Source organism: Pygoscelis adeliae, unplaced genomic scaffold (genome assembly GCF_000699105.1).
Source record: "Pygoscelis adeliae isolate BGI_AS28 unplaced genomic scaffold, ASM69910v1 Scaffold121, whole genome shotgun sequence".
Lineage (NCBI taxonomy): Eukaryota > Metazoa > Chordata > Aves > Sphenisciformes > Spheniscidae > Pygoscelis > Pygoscelis adeliae.
The window spans coordinates 6,780,063-6,794,493 of record NW_008824359.1 but is presented as its reverse complement, the minus strand read 5'-3'; the positions used below and the strand labels follow the sequence as shown (position 1 = coordinate 6,794,493).

Genomic DNA, 14,431 nt, shown 5'->3' with positions numbered 1-14,431 from the left:
ATTGAGAATTCTACCATTTCATGGTCGCTAAGCCCAAGACGGCCTCCGACCACCACATCTCCCACCAGTCCTTCTCTGTTTGTAAACAGCAGGTCGAGCGAGGCACCTCCCCTGGTAGGCTCACTTACCAGCTGTGTCAGGAAGTTGTCTTCCACACACTCCAGGAACCTCCTGGACTGCTTCCTCTCTGCCGTGTTGTATTTCCAGCAGTTGTCCGGGAAGTTGAAGTCCCCCACGAGAACAAGGGCCAGCGATCGAGACACCTCTGCCAGCCGCTTGTAGAACGCTTCATCCGCCTCTTCATCCTGGTTGGGTCGTCTATAACAGGTCTACTCTGACAGTAAAAGTTATCCAGCTTTTGTCTGGAAACCTCTTAGTTTCATTATTGAGGTGCTTTGAGTTCATGGTAACAAACATCACTGAGAGCAGGAGTACTGGCCGAGGTGCAGCATGAAGCTTCTTCATCCTGGTTGGGTCGTCTATAACAGGTCTACTCTGACAGTAAAAGTTATCCAGCTTTTGTCTGGAAACCTCTTAGTTTCATTATTGAGGTGCTTTGAGTTCATGGTAACAAACATCACTGAGAGCAGGAGTACTGGCCGAGGTGCAGCATGAAGCTAGCTCAGCCATGTGGCTTGGAGAACTGATTATGGCCACCTTGGAGCAGGCAGAGGAAGGGAATGATGGTCTGTGGACTTCTATTTGGATAAGCCATGGGGTCATCTTGGGAGAATGTAGGGTTCCTAAGATGAAAAACAAGAAGTTATAGCCACCTCTTTTTTTTTTATGTTTTGTTGGAGTGTATGGCAAGAAAGATATTCTAATACTTTTCTTTCCTCTTTTTCTTTTCTTCCTCCTCTCCAGTGGGAGGGTCATATAGTACATAAGGTTGATACTCACTGCTTTAATTCATTAAAAAAACCTTAAAAGAAAAAAGCCAACAATGGCAGGTTTTAGTGCTTGGGCCTTGCTTCTCATTTCCTTCGCTGACAATCCAGTTCTTCTCCCAATTACAGTGATCTGTCACTCATTAAAAAGAAAGGAAGTATAATGCTATCTTACATTACATATGCCTTGAACATTTATAATTGGAAAGAATTACAGCTTCCATCTGTGTTTTTAATTTCTTCCATTTAAAATACCTCTCCAATCTTATCGTAAAGTGCACATATGCAGTATTTCATTGCATATGGATATAAGTGTAGATATCAAAACTTAAGATTTTGTACTCTTAAATCTGAGGCTCCTTATCTGACGACTATCACATCAGACAAGTGGCTTCAGTTTTGAGTTCTTGCTGTTTCTGGCTCTGCAAACAATGTTACAGGAGAGGAAGCCAGGGAAACATCTTGTACTTTGCTGCATCAGGTCCCTCTTGTCAAAATATCACTGGTCTCAGTGGTGCCATGCTGGGAGTTCCCCGTGACCTATCTCTATAGGTGTGGGATGCCTTTCTAAAGATATTACCATGTTGCAGTGGGTGGAAGGAGCTTGCTGTTAACATATCTGATTGCTCTTTGCCTGTTTTTGCTGCCAACCAGACAAAATCTAGAAGATTAAACTTCTAGACTTCTCTGGTGGTTTAAAGAATTAGTGGGTAATGATGCTTTGAGGAAAATGTACAAGGGATTCTGCCATCAATATATAATGACTTTACCATAGAAGTTTACTTACATCACACATGAAAAGCACCATAAAAGCTCAGTTGGGGTGTAATATAGCCATGATAGTATAGCACATGCACATAAACACTGCAGTAACAAAAATTCTGTCTGAGCAGTCTGTCCAGCCATAGTCCTAAAACTCTGCAGTACTGATGACTACAGCAAACAGCTGTAAGTTTCAAGGAAGATTTCTTTTTTTTTTTTTTTTTTTTTTAATTTGTCTCTGAACTGTATCAAAGAACAAAGTCCAGGTTAGAATTGTCATTGATGTCTGTTCCTGCTCTCTTTTCTGTTTCTCTTTGAAATGTCTATGAATCTTCTAGTCACTTGAAAAAACAGAGAGGAATCTTGCCTATTTACATTGGAACTGGGTGCTGCAGAAAGACCGAGTGCAAGTCTGACTTGTGCTGGGCGTGATCCTGCATGTGATTGAAGAGACTCAGCTCTGCCTGACACAAAGGAGAGCTGAGGTTGCTCAGTGCTTCGCAGAATCAAGCCCTCCGTGACTTTCCTTAGAACTCGGTTAAGTCTCAAGCCCTGCCAAGTCCCCTTTCTAACCTAACTTTCCTAGACACATGCTACAGGCTTTTTTGACAGCAGGGTGCTTGGCAGCTATTTGAACTGTGAAAGCACCTGCTGTGTTAAGCTCATTTTCCATTCTTAGTGCTTCTTCCTTCCTTCCTTATTTCATTCTTGGGCTGGGGATCTTTCTAAGGTTAAGATCACAGGCCAGACCTTGCCAGCTTAAATAAGTATGTCATTAAAAAACCAAGAAACAAACCCAGTCCTCCTGTATCATGGACAAGAATTCAAATAATAGCCAAGAAGGATCTCTGGTGAAAGAAAGGAAGCTAGGCATAGCAAGGTGGAAGCAGATCATCATCAGATCAACTGAGAGACAGTACTCCCTTTTGTAGTCACCTATTAATAAAGAATCCTTTGTATATAAAAATATCATTCCAAATCTTGAATGTAATGGAATAATTGGTTTTGTAGGCGGACTGAGTGTGGTTCTCAAGGGGACCAATCTGGAAGGGTTGAACTTGGTGTTGTTTGGATCACAGCCTTGCCCAATTTTGGAGGATGACCGAAATTCAACAAGAATTGAATGTAAAGTTCCCTCTCGGGTAAGAAACCACATTTATTTGGGAACAGTCAGCAGCCCACAGGCCTTTCTGTGTTTTCCTCGCCTGAGCTACACTGGGGGAAGGGCAAAAAGTAGCCCATCAGCCAAGTCTTGACTATGGGACAATTTAACATGGACTCCACTTACAGTTTAGACCAGCTTAATTAACAATAGATTGATAGGTGATTTACGAAAACCAGTGAAACAGTCAGCAAAAAATCCAGATTGCATCATCATTAGCTAAGCCTCACATAAACAAAACTGTGGCTTTGAACTCCAGTAAAATTGCATGTCTCCAATTTCAGCTTAGTGTATACTAGTAGTTTAAACATGCTTGGGACAATTGCTCTTGCTCATATTGTTGAACCCTCTTCAGCTCCAAATGTTCTACTTTACATCCAGATCTCCTCCGGACATTATATGTGTGTCATTCAAAAACTTGCCTAGGGACTGCTAGCAGCAGTGTTCTTTGTTGCATGGCAAAATTATACCCAGGACAATACTAATATTTTAAGTGTAGGGTTAACTGTCTATGCCTATGACTTAGAATCATCATAGAATCATTAAGGTTGGAAAATACCTCTAAGATCATCGAGTCCAACTGTCAACCCAACACCACCATGCCCACTAAACCATGCCCCTAAACGCTTCATCTACACAGCTTTTAAATACTTCCAGAGATGGTGACTCAACCACTTCCCTGGGCAGCCTGGTCCAATCTTTAACCACTCTTTCAGTAAAGACATTTTTCCTCATGTCCAATCTAAACCTCCCCTGGCGCAACTTGAGGCCGTTTCCTCTCGTCCTATCGCTTGTTCCTTGGGAGAAGAGACCGACACCCACCTCGCTACAACCTCCTTTCAGGTGGTTGTAGAGAGCGATGAGGTCTCCCCTCAGCCTCCTTTTCTCCAGGCTAAACAACCCCAGTTCCCTCAGACACTCCTCATAAGACTTGTTCTCCAGACCCCTCACCAGCCTCGTTGCCCTTCTCTGGACACGCTCCAGCACCTCAGCGTCCTTCTTGTAGTGAGGGGCCCAAAACTGAACACAGTATTTGAGGTGCAGCCTCACCAGGGCCGAGTACAGGGGCACGATCACTTCCCTACTCCTGCTGGCCACACTATTTCTGATACAGGCCAGGATGCCATTGGCCTTCTTGGCCGCCTGGGCACACTGCCGGCTCATGGTCAGCCGGCTGTCGACCAGCACCCCCAGGTCCTTTTCTGCTGGGTACCTTTCCAGCCACTCTTACTTACCATTGTTTAATTTACTAGGATGGGTATAACAAGTGAAAATCTGCATAGTCTGGGATTGTTTTCAAGTTTATAACTCTCCATAGAATTTCCTTTAAAGACAACGTAACTGCACACATTTAAGTAGAGTCCGGTGTATATATATAAATTTTGTCAGTGCCCATGTGCCTGACTTATTAAGTATGGGCCATACAGGAATATAGGGAATAACTTTTTTTATTGGTGCATTCTTATCCCTGACATTTTCTTCATTTCTGCTTCTAGGGGACAGAAGATGCTGCTGTCCAGGTGACACTAATTTCTGGGTACCAGTCAACAACAGTAACCAACTTGTTCCAGTATGATCCTTCCTTAAACCCTACTGTTATATCACTGAGCAGAAACAGAAGTGGCATAGCAGGTGAAAAGACTGCGGACATGTATTGGGCATTGTCTGTAGAAGTCTTATTATTGCTGATGGTGGTGGGGCAGAGGGAATTTAGGTCTATGGAGTTTGGTGATCTGACACTGTTTTTTTGTTGTTTTCTTTTAATTTGTAGCCCCGTGTTTCCTGCTAGTCCTGATCAGTCCTAGTTGTTTTATGTTGTTTTTACTCTAGCATACATGAGAAAGGCTGAGAGAGTTGGGGTTGTTCAGCCTAGAGAAGAGAAGGCTTCGGGGAGACCTTCTTGCAGCCTTTCAGTGCTTAAAGGGGGCTTATAAAAAAGATAGCAGTAAACTTTTTAGCAGGGCCTGTTGTGACAGGACAAGGGGGAATGGCTTTAAACTAAAGGGGGGTAGATTGAGACTAGACAAAAGGAAGAAATTTTTTACGCTGAGGGTGGTGAGACACTGGCACAGGTTGCCCAGAGAGGTGGTGGATGCCCCATCCCTGGAAACATTCCAGGTCAGGTTGGACGGGGCTCTGAGCAACCTGATCTAGTTGAAGATGTCCCTGCCCACGGCAGGGGGGCTAGACTAGATGACTTTTAGAGGTCCCTTCCAACCCAAACTATTCTATGATTCTATAAATGCTTCAGATAGCTGAATGTATCACATGAATTTGACCCTAAATAAAAAAGCACTTCACCAGCACTTTCTTTTGTGTCACGTTTTTCTAACTCTGGTCTGAAATTATCCCTTTTGTGGTTTAACCTCAGCCAGCAATGAAGCCCCACACAGCCGCTTGCTCACTCCCCCCTAGTGGGATGGGGGAGAGAACTGGAACGGTAAAAGTGAGAAAACTCGTGGGTTGAGATAAAGGCAGTTCAATAGGTAAAGCAAAAGCCGCACACACAAGCAAAGCAAAACAAGGAATTCATTCACTCCTTCCCATGGGCAGGCAGGTGTTCAGCCATCTCCAGGAAAGCAGGGCTCCATCACGCGTAACGGTTACTTGGGAAGACAAATGCCATCGCTCCAAACGTCCCCCACTTCCTTCTTTGTCCTCCAGCTTTATATGACATCACATGGTGTCGAATATCCCTTTGGTCAGTTGGGGTCAGCTGTCCTGGCTGTGCCCCCTCCCAGCTTCTTGTGCACCTCCAGCTCTCCCAGTCGGCAGAGCATGGGAAACTGAAAAGTCCCTGACCAGTGTAAGCACTGCTCAGCAACAACTAAAACATCAGCGTGTTATCAACATTGTTCTCGTCCCAAATCCAAAACACAGCACTGTACCAGCTACCAGGAAGGAAACCAACTCTATCCCTGCCGAAACCAGGACAATCCCACCCATTCGTTCTTGGTAACAGGTTCAGCCATGACAAGAGAAATGAGCTCTAGAGAGTGTCCTCTCTGAGAGAGAGGAAGGAAGATAAGAGAAAGGCAGAAATATTCCTGCTTTCCTACCCACCCCACCCCCGTTCCTCCAAGGATGCAATCCTCTCTTGGTTTTTTTTATTTTTTCTCATCTCCTTGTGCAACCTCTCCAGTGCACACCTTAATAAAGCTCCCCCCAGCTCAGCAGTTTGGCTGGACTTGGTGGGGATGCAAGGGGTTAGGTGACTGCCAGTGACGAAATGTTCTTCTTGCTGCACGCCCAGCATTTCTATTCCTTTCCCCAAATGCCCTTGTCATTTTCTATTACTCCGGAATGCATAAATAAGAGAAAAACCTCCTTTATCATCTGAATATTATTCAGATACCATAGCACCAAGGGGAGATTTTTCTAGCCGCGGGCAGCCCAGGTGCAAGGAATTCCTTAATGTTATAATGTCTCGTGAACAGTGGTGTGGCTGAGTTCAATCTTCTATTCAGAACCTCCACGGCTTCGGCTTTTAATATAATTTTCCTCCTATACAATAAAAAGAATAAATAAATTACACTGATGCCTTCCAGGCATATCTAGGATTAAGTTGACAATTGACCAAGAGTCCAAAGAGTTCATGTTATTAATATATTCACCTTCGCACGCTTTCAAACTTTCAAACTTTATTTGACTCTTTGTGCGTGCAGAATCGAAAAGTACTGGCTTCAAGACCTGCTTAGAGGAGCTGGTAGATGAGGGGAGCTTTGTACAGACTCTCATGCTTCATGAAAGGGAGAGAATTCTCCAAAGCTGAGGCTGCGGTGCTGAATGCTAACGGGGACCATACCTGCTGCGGAGGCAATGCTAAAGCCAAGCGACCTTGGCCTCTGCTTGGAAGAAAAAAACGCTACTCAGATCTGAACCTCTAGTAAGGATGGGCTAATCCATAAAAGTTCATTTTGATTAAGACAAGGTGAGAGTGTAAAGCAGATGAGCTGCTCTTGACTGTTGTCCTGTGCGGCTGGGATAACAGTGCCACGTGCAGCATTGCTTTTAAAATGGAGTGAGCTCAGTGAAAAAGAGGAATGGACAAAAATGAAGCTGCTCTGGGACAGCTGATCTTCACCAACTGTTCTGGAGCAACTCTATGGGTAGACAAGTGTTTCGGGCTGGCTGGCCTAAGCAGATGGTAAAGAAATGTTAACACCTTTTGCTTGATGAATTTAGGAAAGGGGTTTATGTAACATAGTGGTCTATGACAGCAGGGAGTTGGACTTGAAGACCCCTTCTTGTCCTGTTTATTTTTGCTTCTCTGCAATTGAACCCCCACCCTTCAGAGGAGAGAGGAGGGTGAGATTTACCTCCTAAATATGTCTCTGTGCTTGTTGCTTAGATGTCTTGCAAAGTCAGTGAAGAGAAATAGGCGATTCTGTGGTGGGATTCACCACAGCCCTTTTGAATGTCTTCCTTACAATAAGATGAATCATGCCATAAAAGCTCTGTTTCTCTTCACTGGCTACAGATATAGCTCTCAGTGAAAATGCTTTTATTTGGACTGATGCATAACACTCTAATTTTTTAAGCTATTTCAGGAGGAATTTAGGTTATGAAATTCCCTTCTCTACTGCCCTTGTCTTTTTCTATTACTGCAGTATGCACAAATAAAGGAAAGTATCTTCTATCATCTGAATATAATTTGGCTCACAACAGAGCTTAAATGGGAGAGAGCGCCACGTTTCCTGAAAACAAGGTGCTTTGGAGCATATGTGGGCATCTGACTTCAGGTACCCAAGGCAATTTTCATCTAGCTTTGGGAGGCCCCTGTTAAATTTAGATAGCTCAATAGTGTTGAAAAATGTGGTCTGGATCATTTGTCAGGGATTTTGGAAAAATCCCGGAATTCCTCAGCTCCAGTTTATGTGAGCTTTAGAAAGACTGGATTTGGCTCTAATCAGCTGGAGATAGTTATAGGATAGACGTTTATGGGAAGGGAGCATGGATCCTATCCTGAGTGTGTATCAGCAGGCTGAGAGTGGCCATAGATGGTCATAGCCAAGTTCACTGTGCTAACGTCTCAAGACAACCCTGGTGGCTGGTGACCTTACCAGAGACTCCAAGGGATGAGTAGGATACAGAACCACTGTTGTCTTCTAGTTTTTGTTGTGGGCTGATGGACGTGAGTGGACCTGTTCTGGCATGATGGGACTCCATCCTCTTCCTCGGGCAATGGTTACGCGTGCTAAAATAACTGTTGCCAGAAACACTGAAATAGTTTCATCCATTCTTCTCTCTGCAGGGGGTCAGGAGCTTCAAATTGGAATATCCCAGTTTGCCAGCTACCGAGGGTCAGATATCAAGGTGCAAATTGGGGGCTCATGGGCACAGATCCAGGCGCAGACGGACCATGGTGTTAATGTGACGCTTCCAGCCTTGGCTGCGGGATGGTACAATGTTTCTGTCATCATCAATGGCATTGCTGTCGCTTCAAACAGGTGTGTGAATGCATGTACTTTCCTTAAGATTTAAATTTCATTCTCTGTCCTATTTGGTATTTTAGGGTTAATCTGAAAGAGACAGGTAAGAGTTTTCACAAATTCTGTACCTAACAGTGAAATCTGCAGTGTGGTATAAAATTATGAATAATTATCAAGGCATTTATTGATCTGTGGAACCCAAGTCAGCAAACTGCTAATGCTAGTCAATTAACTCCCCTTGAATCAGTAGGAGGCAGGAGAGAAACATTTTAGAAAAAACAGTTGATTTGATGAAAAATGCATATCCAGGCAATCAAAGGTATTCACAGATTCAGGTCAAATGCAGATAAATCCTGCTGTAGGAAAACAGCAGAAAAAAAGAAACACTTTTCATGAGAAAAACAAAAGCTAGTTTGAAAAATAAAAAAAAATGCTTTGTTTGGAGAATTTTTAAATTGTGCTATTTCCATCTTTTAAGGTGACACTTCAAGTTCATGCCTAGATAACTGTAGTATAAATAAATTAAAATGTGGGGGAAAACCGACCTGAAAGTGGGATGCAACAATGCATTCACAAGCAACACAGTTTTGCTCCTCAGCCACGCAGCTCTCATCCATGACAGCTACTAAGAATGATCCTGAAGCAATGGTACTGGGGAGAAGGGAGCTGCTTTTATTGCTCACAAACCACCCTAAGCTGCTTGTTGCATTAATGAACTTCAGAAGGAGAAAGCCTGTGGTCGGTGGGATGAAATGCAGGGATTCATCCCATCTGATACTGGAGTCTGTTAGCAGCACCATCACTTTGATTCCAGGGACAGAGAGTGGAGGGAGATGGGTCATCCCAGGAGACAGCTCCGATCTCTGGTGGGCTGGATTGCAGGCTTGGGAAGGCCTACTTCTCTAACGTGTCTTTTTAGGGCAGGGGGTGTTTTTGAAAAGAGAGTGATGAGGAGGATAAATAGATGTAGGTGGAACAGAAGCAGAGCTACACCCTTATCTGAGTGGGCTTAAGGAGTTTATGTCTGGGTTTCCTCCTGCTGCAGTTACCTCCGCTGTCTGGTGGGGGGATGTAAGGAGGGAAGGCAGCCGGGATGTCTCTTTGCTGCACTTGCATCTCCTGTCTGTGGCTACAGTGGGATCTGTTTGGCAGAAAGCCCCTCATTCTTGCTTCGTTTGATGGGCAATTCAGTTGTGCCTCATGGACTGAGCTTGGCTTACAGGCTGCCACTTGATAAGACAGTGTTCCTAATAGATGTAGCTCAAATCACATGGAAAAATTTGGGGTGGGGGGCAGTCTTGTCATTGTGGCATTGAACAAGGGGCATGTGCCAGGTGGGCATTTGACCTTCCAACCTCGAAGGAGTTGTAAGAAAGCATAGCGCTGCAGTAGGAGAGAAAAATAAAAAAAACCAAACCACCCCCCCCAACCTTTCTATGTTGCTTGTGTTTTGCAGGGTTGAGCCGTTAATCCAGTACCTCTCAGAGATCTTCAGCACAGAGCCATGTTGTGGCTCCTTTCTGGGTAAACAGCGTCGGTACATCTGCAGGCACTTGTGGAGGTTAAAGGGATCAAGGGCACAGTTTTCCTGCAGGGATGGAAAGGGCATCCCATTCCACATCAGTTTAAATGCGGGTGTTTTAAAACTGTGACCCTTTATTATGCAGGCATCCACCGGCAGACAGCAGCAGTCTGGAAATGTGGGATTGTAGTGAGCATCCCTCGATCTGGTTGGCTGGCTCAGGGTCCCTGTGCTTTGAATTTGATTTCCCAAAGTGTTTGCTCATGTATCCTTGCATGTTCCCATTGGGAAAACAAAGCACACCCACACCTGACTCATCTGTGCTGTTTCTTTCAGTCATTACGTCTCCATCTTTCAAGGCTTTCTATGTGAAAGTTAGGTGGAAAGTTAGGGTACAATAGTGGTCTGAAGCAAACAATAATTTCAAGTGATCCCAAAGGGGACATTCATTTTTGTTAAGTTGAAAAGACAAAAAAAACCCTTTTTTTGATGTTAATTTTAATCAAAAGTGAAATATTTATTAATCCCATTCCAAGCTTTTAAACATTGGAAATAATTTAAGTGTGTTTCAGAGCAAAACATCACTGAATTAAAAAGAAAAGTTTTACTTTAAATCTTAAAAAGCAGATTTGGGTGGTTGATTTATTTTGTCATTTGGCTGGGGATGGGGGAAAGTTGAATCTCTGTAGTGAATTTTACATGAGCCCTTAGAAACACTTTTATAGAAGACAGAGAAATTCCTGTGATGCAACCTCAGGTCCTCCACAGATTGCTCTCCCAGGCTCACAACACATGTAAAGATACAAAAACTCAGAGGCTTTGTGGTACGTGATTAGTTCAATAGTTTGTGAAGTGTCCAAGCCTTGAAAGATGAGAGAGTGGATAGGGTCTGCATAGCAAAGGCTACCAGTTTTGAAGATTAAGCTATACTAAAAAAAAAAAAAAAAAAAAAAGAATTGCACCCTTCTTTTCATATTTAAGGGTAAATTGGAATTTAAATAAGAGCTGATTAACTCTTTGGCTGTAGTTTTATGAATGCCTTAAGCTGACTTAGAATCTCATCGCTGCAAAAAGCAGCAGTCCTTTCCCCACCTTATCTCTAGTCTTTTGTTGTCTCTAACACTTGTGTGGCCATCTGGATTAAGGGTTTGAGCTCACTCAAAAGGAACCCCATTATAAAACAACTTATTTTTCAGCCAGATCATGGGAAAAGGAAGGACACGGGCTTTATGGATAAAGAGGGTGAAGCAAGGCAGGACACTGGGAGTGCCAGTACTGCAAACTAAATGAAGATGGAGACAGACTTCAGATGGCTTTAAGGGAGGCAGCTCTGGACTTGGAAGCATGGGATTAGGCTGGGAATGCTGGGGGGTTTGCCTCTTTGTCTTTATCACATCCTAAAATCCAGACTGCTCCTTCTTCAGTGCTGCTCTTATTCTCAGCAACCTAGGAGGCAGTGCCGATACTGCTGCTCTGCAATGTTATATAAATCACGATATCAGGATTCACGTTTATTCCAGATAACACCTACTGTCAGTGGCAAGGGTGGTAGCAGAGCCTCCCAAGGCTCCTTCTCCTGACAATGTGGCGAGGAAGACTCCACTGCCATGTTGTAGAATAACTGTGTTGCATCAGACCTAAGATAGCCTGTCTCCCAGAGTGACCTAAATATAGGATGATTTAGGAAGATTATATGAGTGGAGCAGTGTATGATGATACTTCTCTACAACAGTCTTCCAGCTTCCAACACTAGACACAAGGGCAGCCTCAGCTGGAGGTCATAACTTTGTGTCTAACTCTTCCTGAATTGCTTTTCCGTATGAATGATCCTACCAGTTCACACCAGGAGTCTGTTTACCCATTTGCCGTCTTCTTCTGTGGTCTTACGTAGATGCCTAGGGAATAAAAACATCCAGGCAACCACAGGGGAAAGCAGACAGCGTGCCTTCCTCCAGCCCATGCATGGGAAGCCCTGGTCAGAGTTGCCTTTGACAGTGGAGGGGGAACTGCTCTTCTCTTCCTCTTCCCGTTCTACCCATCTTAAATGGTGCAGACTGGGAACATATTAAGTACGGGAGGGCTTGAAGCTGGAAGCATTCATCAATGTATCAGCTTTTCTGGTCAGTGAACTCCTCAAGGGCAAGTGACCATCAGTGCATGGCAAATCTGGCACTCTGCCTGAGTGGCTGAAGATTGAAGGAAGGTCTGTAGTTCTGGCTTTTTGTTTGAAAGTATTCATACTGCATCCTGCTTCCCTGTGTGCAGCAGGACCAAACAATCTCTACCATCTCCCCACCTGCCTGCATAGACAGTCCCATTCCCTGAAGAGCTCAGTCTCTGTTTACTCTCAGGGGTCCTCTCACAACAGCTTCCTCCAGTTCTGTGGTGGCTTTCTACTGTCACTAGCTGCCATGATGCTGGCTATCTGGTACCTTAGCCTCTTGTCCACGTAGGATCATCCTGATACATGACTGCTACGTGTCTTGCTCCAAAAAAGGACTTAATTTCTTCTTCCATTTGACCTGGCTAACACTGTCTGCAATGCTTGTCAGCTTTATCATGGTTTGTTTGTTCACTAACAGTCTTTGATTGATTCTTTTCCTGCATATAATGTCCTCCTCTCTTGTTTTGTTTTATTCCTAGGTGGAACACTGCTCACAATCTCTGGGGCGGGCTTTAGCCAAAACCCTGCCCTGGTTTCTGTTTCAATGAACAGGCAAACCTGTACGGTTACTCATTTGGCAGAAGACACAGTTTGGTGTCTGACCCCGCCAGCTGCTAATTTGTCTAATGAAGATTCACAAGACATCTCTGTCAGAGTAAACGTAGTCATCAGCAGTAGGTCAGTTCAACATACTCTTTTTGCAAAAAGGACCACCACCTTTAATTACCAAAGAGCTATGACTCCTCTGATCACTGTTGTTGAAATGGAAATCACAGATAGCAGCGTGCTCTTGAGTATCCAGGGGATAAACATCACTGGATCTGTGGCTAAGCTTGGACACAGTGAATGTGAACTTGAGTTTCGACGTGGCAACAAGTTTGCAATGTTTTATCAGTGTTCTTTGCCACTGAACAGCCTGGAACCCGGGACTTTCCCCATCCAGGTTATCCAGAGGCAGCTAGGATATGCTCGTGTGACAGCAAGGCTGCAGGCCCTTACAATAACTCCACGGATAACCTCCATATCCCCATCACAAGGATCAATCTGTGGTGGGATGTTACTCACTATATCTGGTACTGCTTTAAAATCCAGGAGGAATTTGGTAGAGGTCAGCCTGGATGGTAATTATTCCTGTGAGATCCAGAACTCTGGTAACGATGCCATTAGTTGTATTGTGCTTCCAGGGGCCCATCCTTTGAATTACCAGTGGTTGTCTGAGGCATCTTGGGCTCTTAATGTCACAGTGACTGTCAATGGGATCAGCAGTGTCTGCCTTGGAGACTGTACACTCCACCTTCATGAGCAGTGGACCCCCCTTGTGGATTTGGTGACCTGGGAGACCAATGGGACATTCACCTATGTGATGATCAAAGGACAGAGGTTGGCATGGTCAAGTGACAGGCCTGTGGTACATGTGAATAACCAGGCTGTCTGCAAGGTAACTTTTTGGAATGAGACCAGCATCAAGTGCCAGACACACTGCATTGCCCCGGGGCAGCACAACATTTCCATACCCAACAGGAAAAGTGGGCAAGCTTGCTTCAGAAAGGCGTCCCGTGTTCTCACCATCCTGCCTCAGGTGTACCGGTTTTACCCACAAAACTTCAGTACCAATGGTGGAGGCCTGCTCACCTTAGCAGGCTCGGCACTGAAAGGAAAGACAACGACTTCTGTTCTCATTGATCATCACCCTTGCCTTGTTCTCAATGTCACCTGTGTAGCTATCCAGTGCACGGTGCCTCCGGGTAATGGGACTAGGACTTTGAGTCTAAAAATAGATGGCATCTCGTATTACCTTGGAAGAATAAGTTACAACAAAGAGTTTACCCCCGCTTTCCTTTCGCTTGTTGCAGCTGGTCTCCTTTTAACAATGACCGTCTCACGGGTCACAGAGGTGGACACCATCTACGTATTTGTCGGAGACTTTGCTTGTAGTGGTGTCACCATCACTCACTCTACTTTGCAGTGCTCAGCTCCTCTGCTCCCTGTTGGCGAGTACCGTGTGCTGGGCTTGGATGTCCCCAGGGGCTGGGCTTCCTCTAACCTGACGTTCACCTCTCAGCTGATGGTGACAGCTGTGCATCACAACTGGGGTAAGTCACGAAGACTTATTGTAGCTCCTCCATGGGGTGCAGTGTGAGGGACTGAGGTGACTGGTTTGGTTTTTTTTTTGGTATGAAAGTAAAGATTATGATTTAAAAAAATACCCTTCTTCACAGGTGGCTGTCAGGCTCTGTCTTAAATCCCTTTTTCTCTCCTTTTCCAAGGTGGCTTGAATGGAGGAGCAGTTTACCTGCGTGGAACTGGGTTTTCCCCAAGGAAGACTTTGGTCACAGTCTGTGGCACCCCCTGTGAAATGTTGGGCAACACGACGATGACTGGCCTGAGCTGCCTTGCCCCACGCTTACACGGTCAGCTAAGACACAAAACCTGCCATTGTGTTAAAAGTATCCCCTAAAAACCTATATTGACCCCAAAAAAATGGAGGGGGGGGGAGGGGGC

The 14,431-nt window shown here is 44.6% G+C and overlaps 1 protein-coding gene across 1 annotated transcript in view; it reads left to right on the top strand.

Moving 5' to 3' along the window:
* The window catches only part of PKHD1 (polycystic kidney and hepatic disease 1 (autosomal recessive)), a 279,334-nt gene that overhangs the window by 38,710 nt on the left and 226,193 nt on the right, over nucleotides 1–14,431 (top strand). The window contains exons 28-33 of the mRNA XM_009319748.1: nucleotides 2,661–2,791; nucleotides 4,308–4,443; nucleotides 8,066–8,261; nucleotides 9,700–9,767; nucleotides 12,409–14,022; nucleotides 14,197–14,340. Of these exons, the coding sequence (XP_009318023.1) occupies nucleotides 2,661–2,791; nucleotides 4,308–4,443; nucleotides 8,066–8,261; nucleotides 9,700–9,767; nucleotides 12,409–14,022; nucleotides 14,197–14,340 (2,289 nt within the window). The remainder of the gene's footprint in view (nucleotides 1–2,660; nucleotides 2,792–4,307; nucleotides 4,444–8,065; nucleotides 8,262–9,699; nucleotides 9,768–12,408; nucleotides 14,023–14,196; nucleotides 14,341–14,431) is intronic.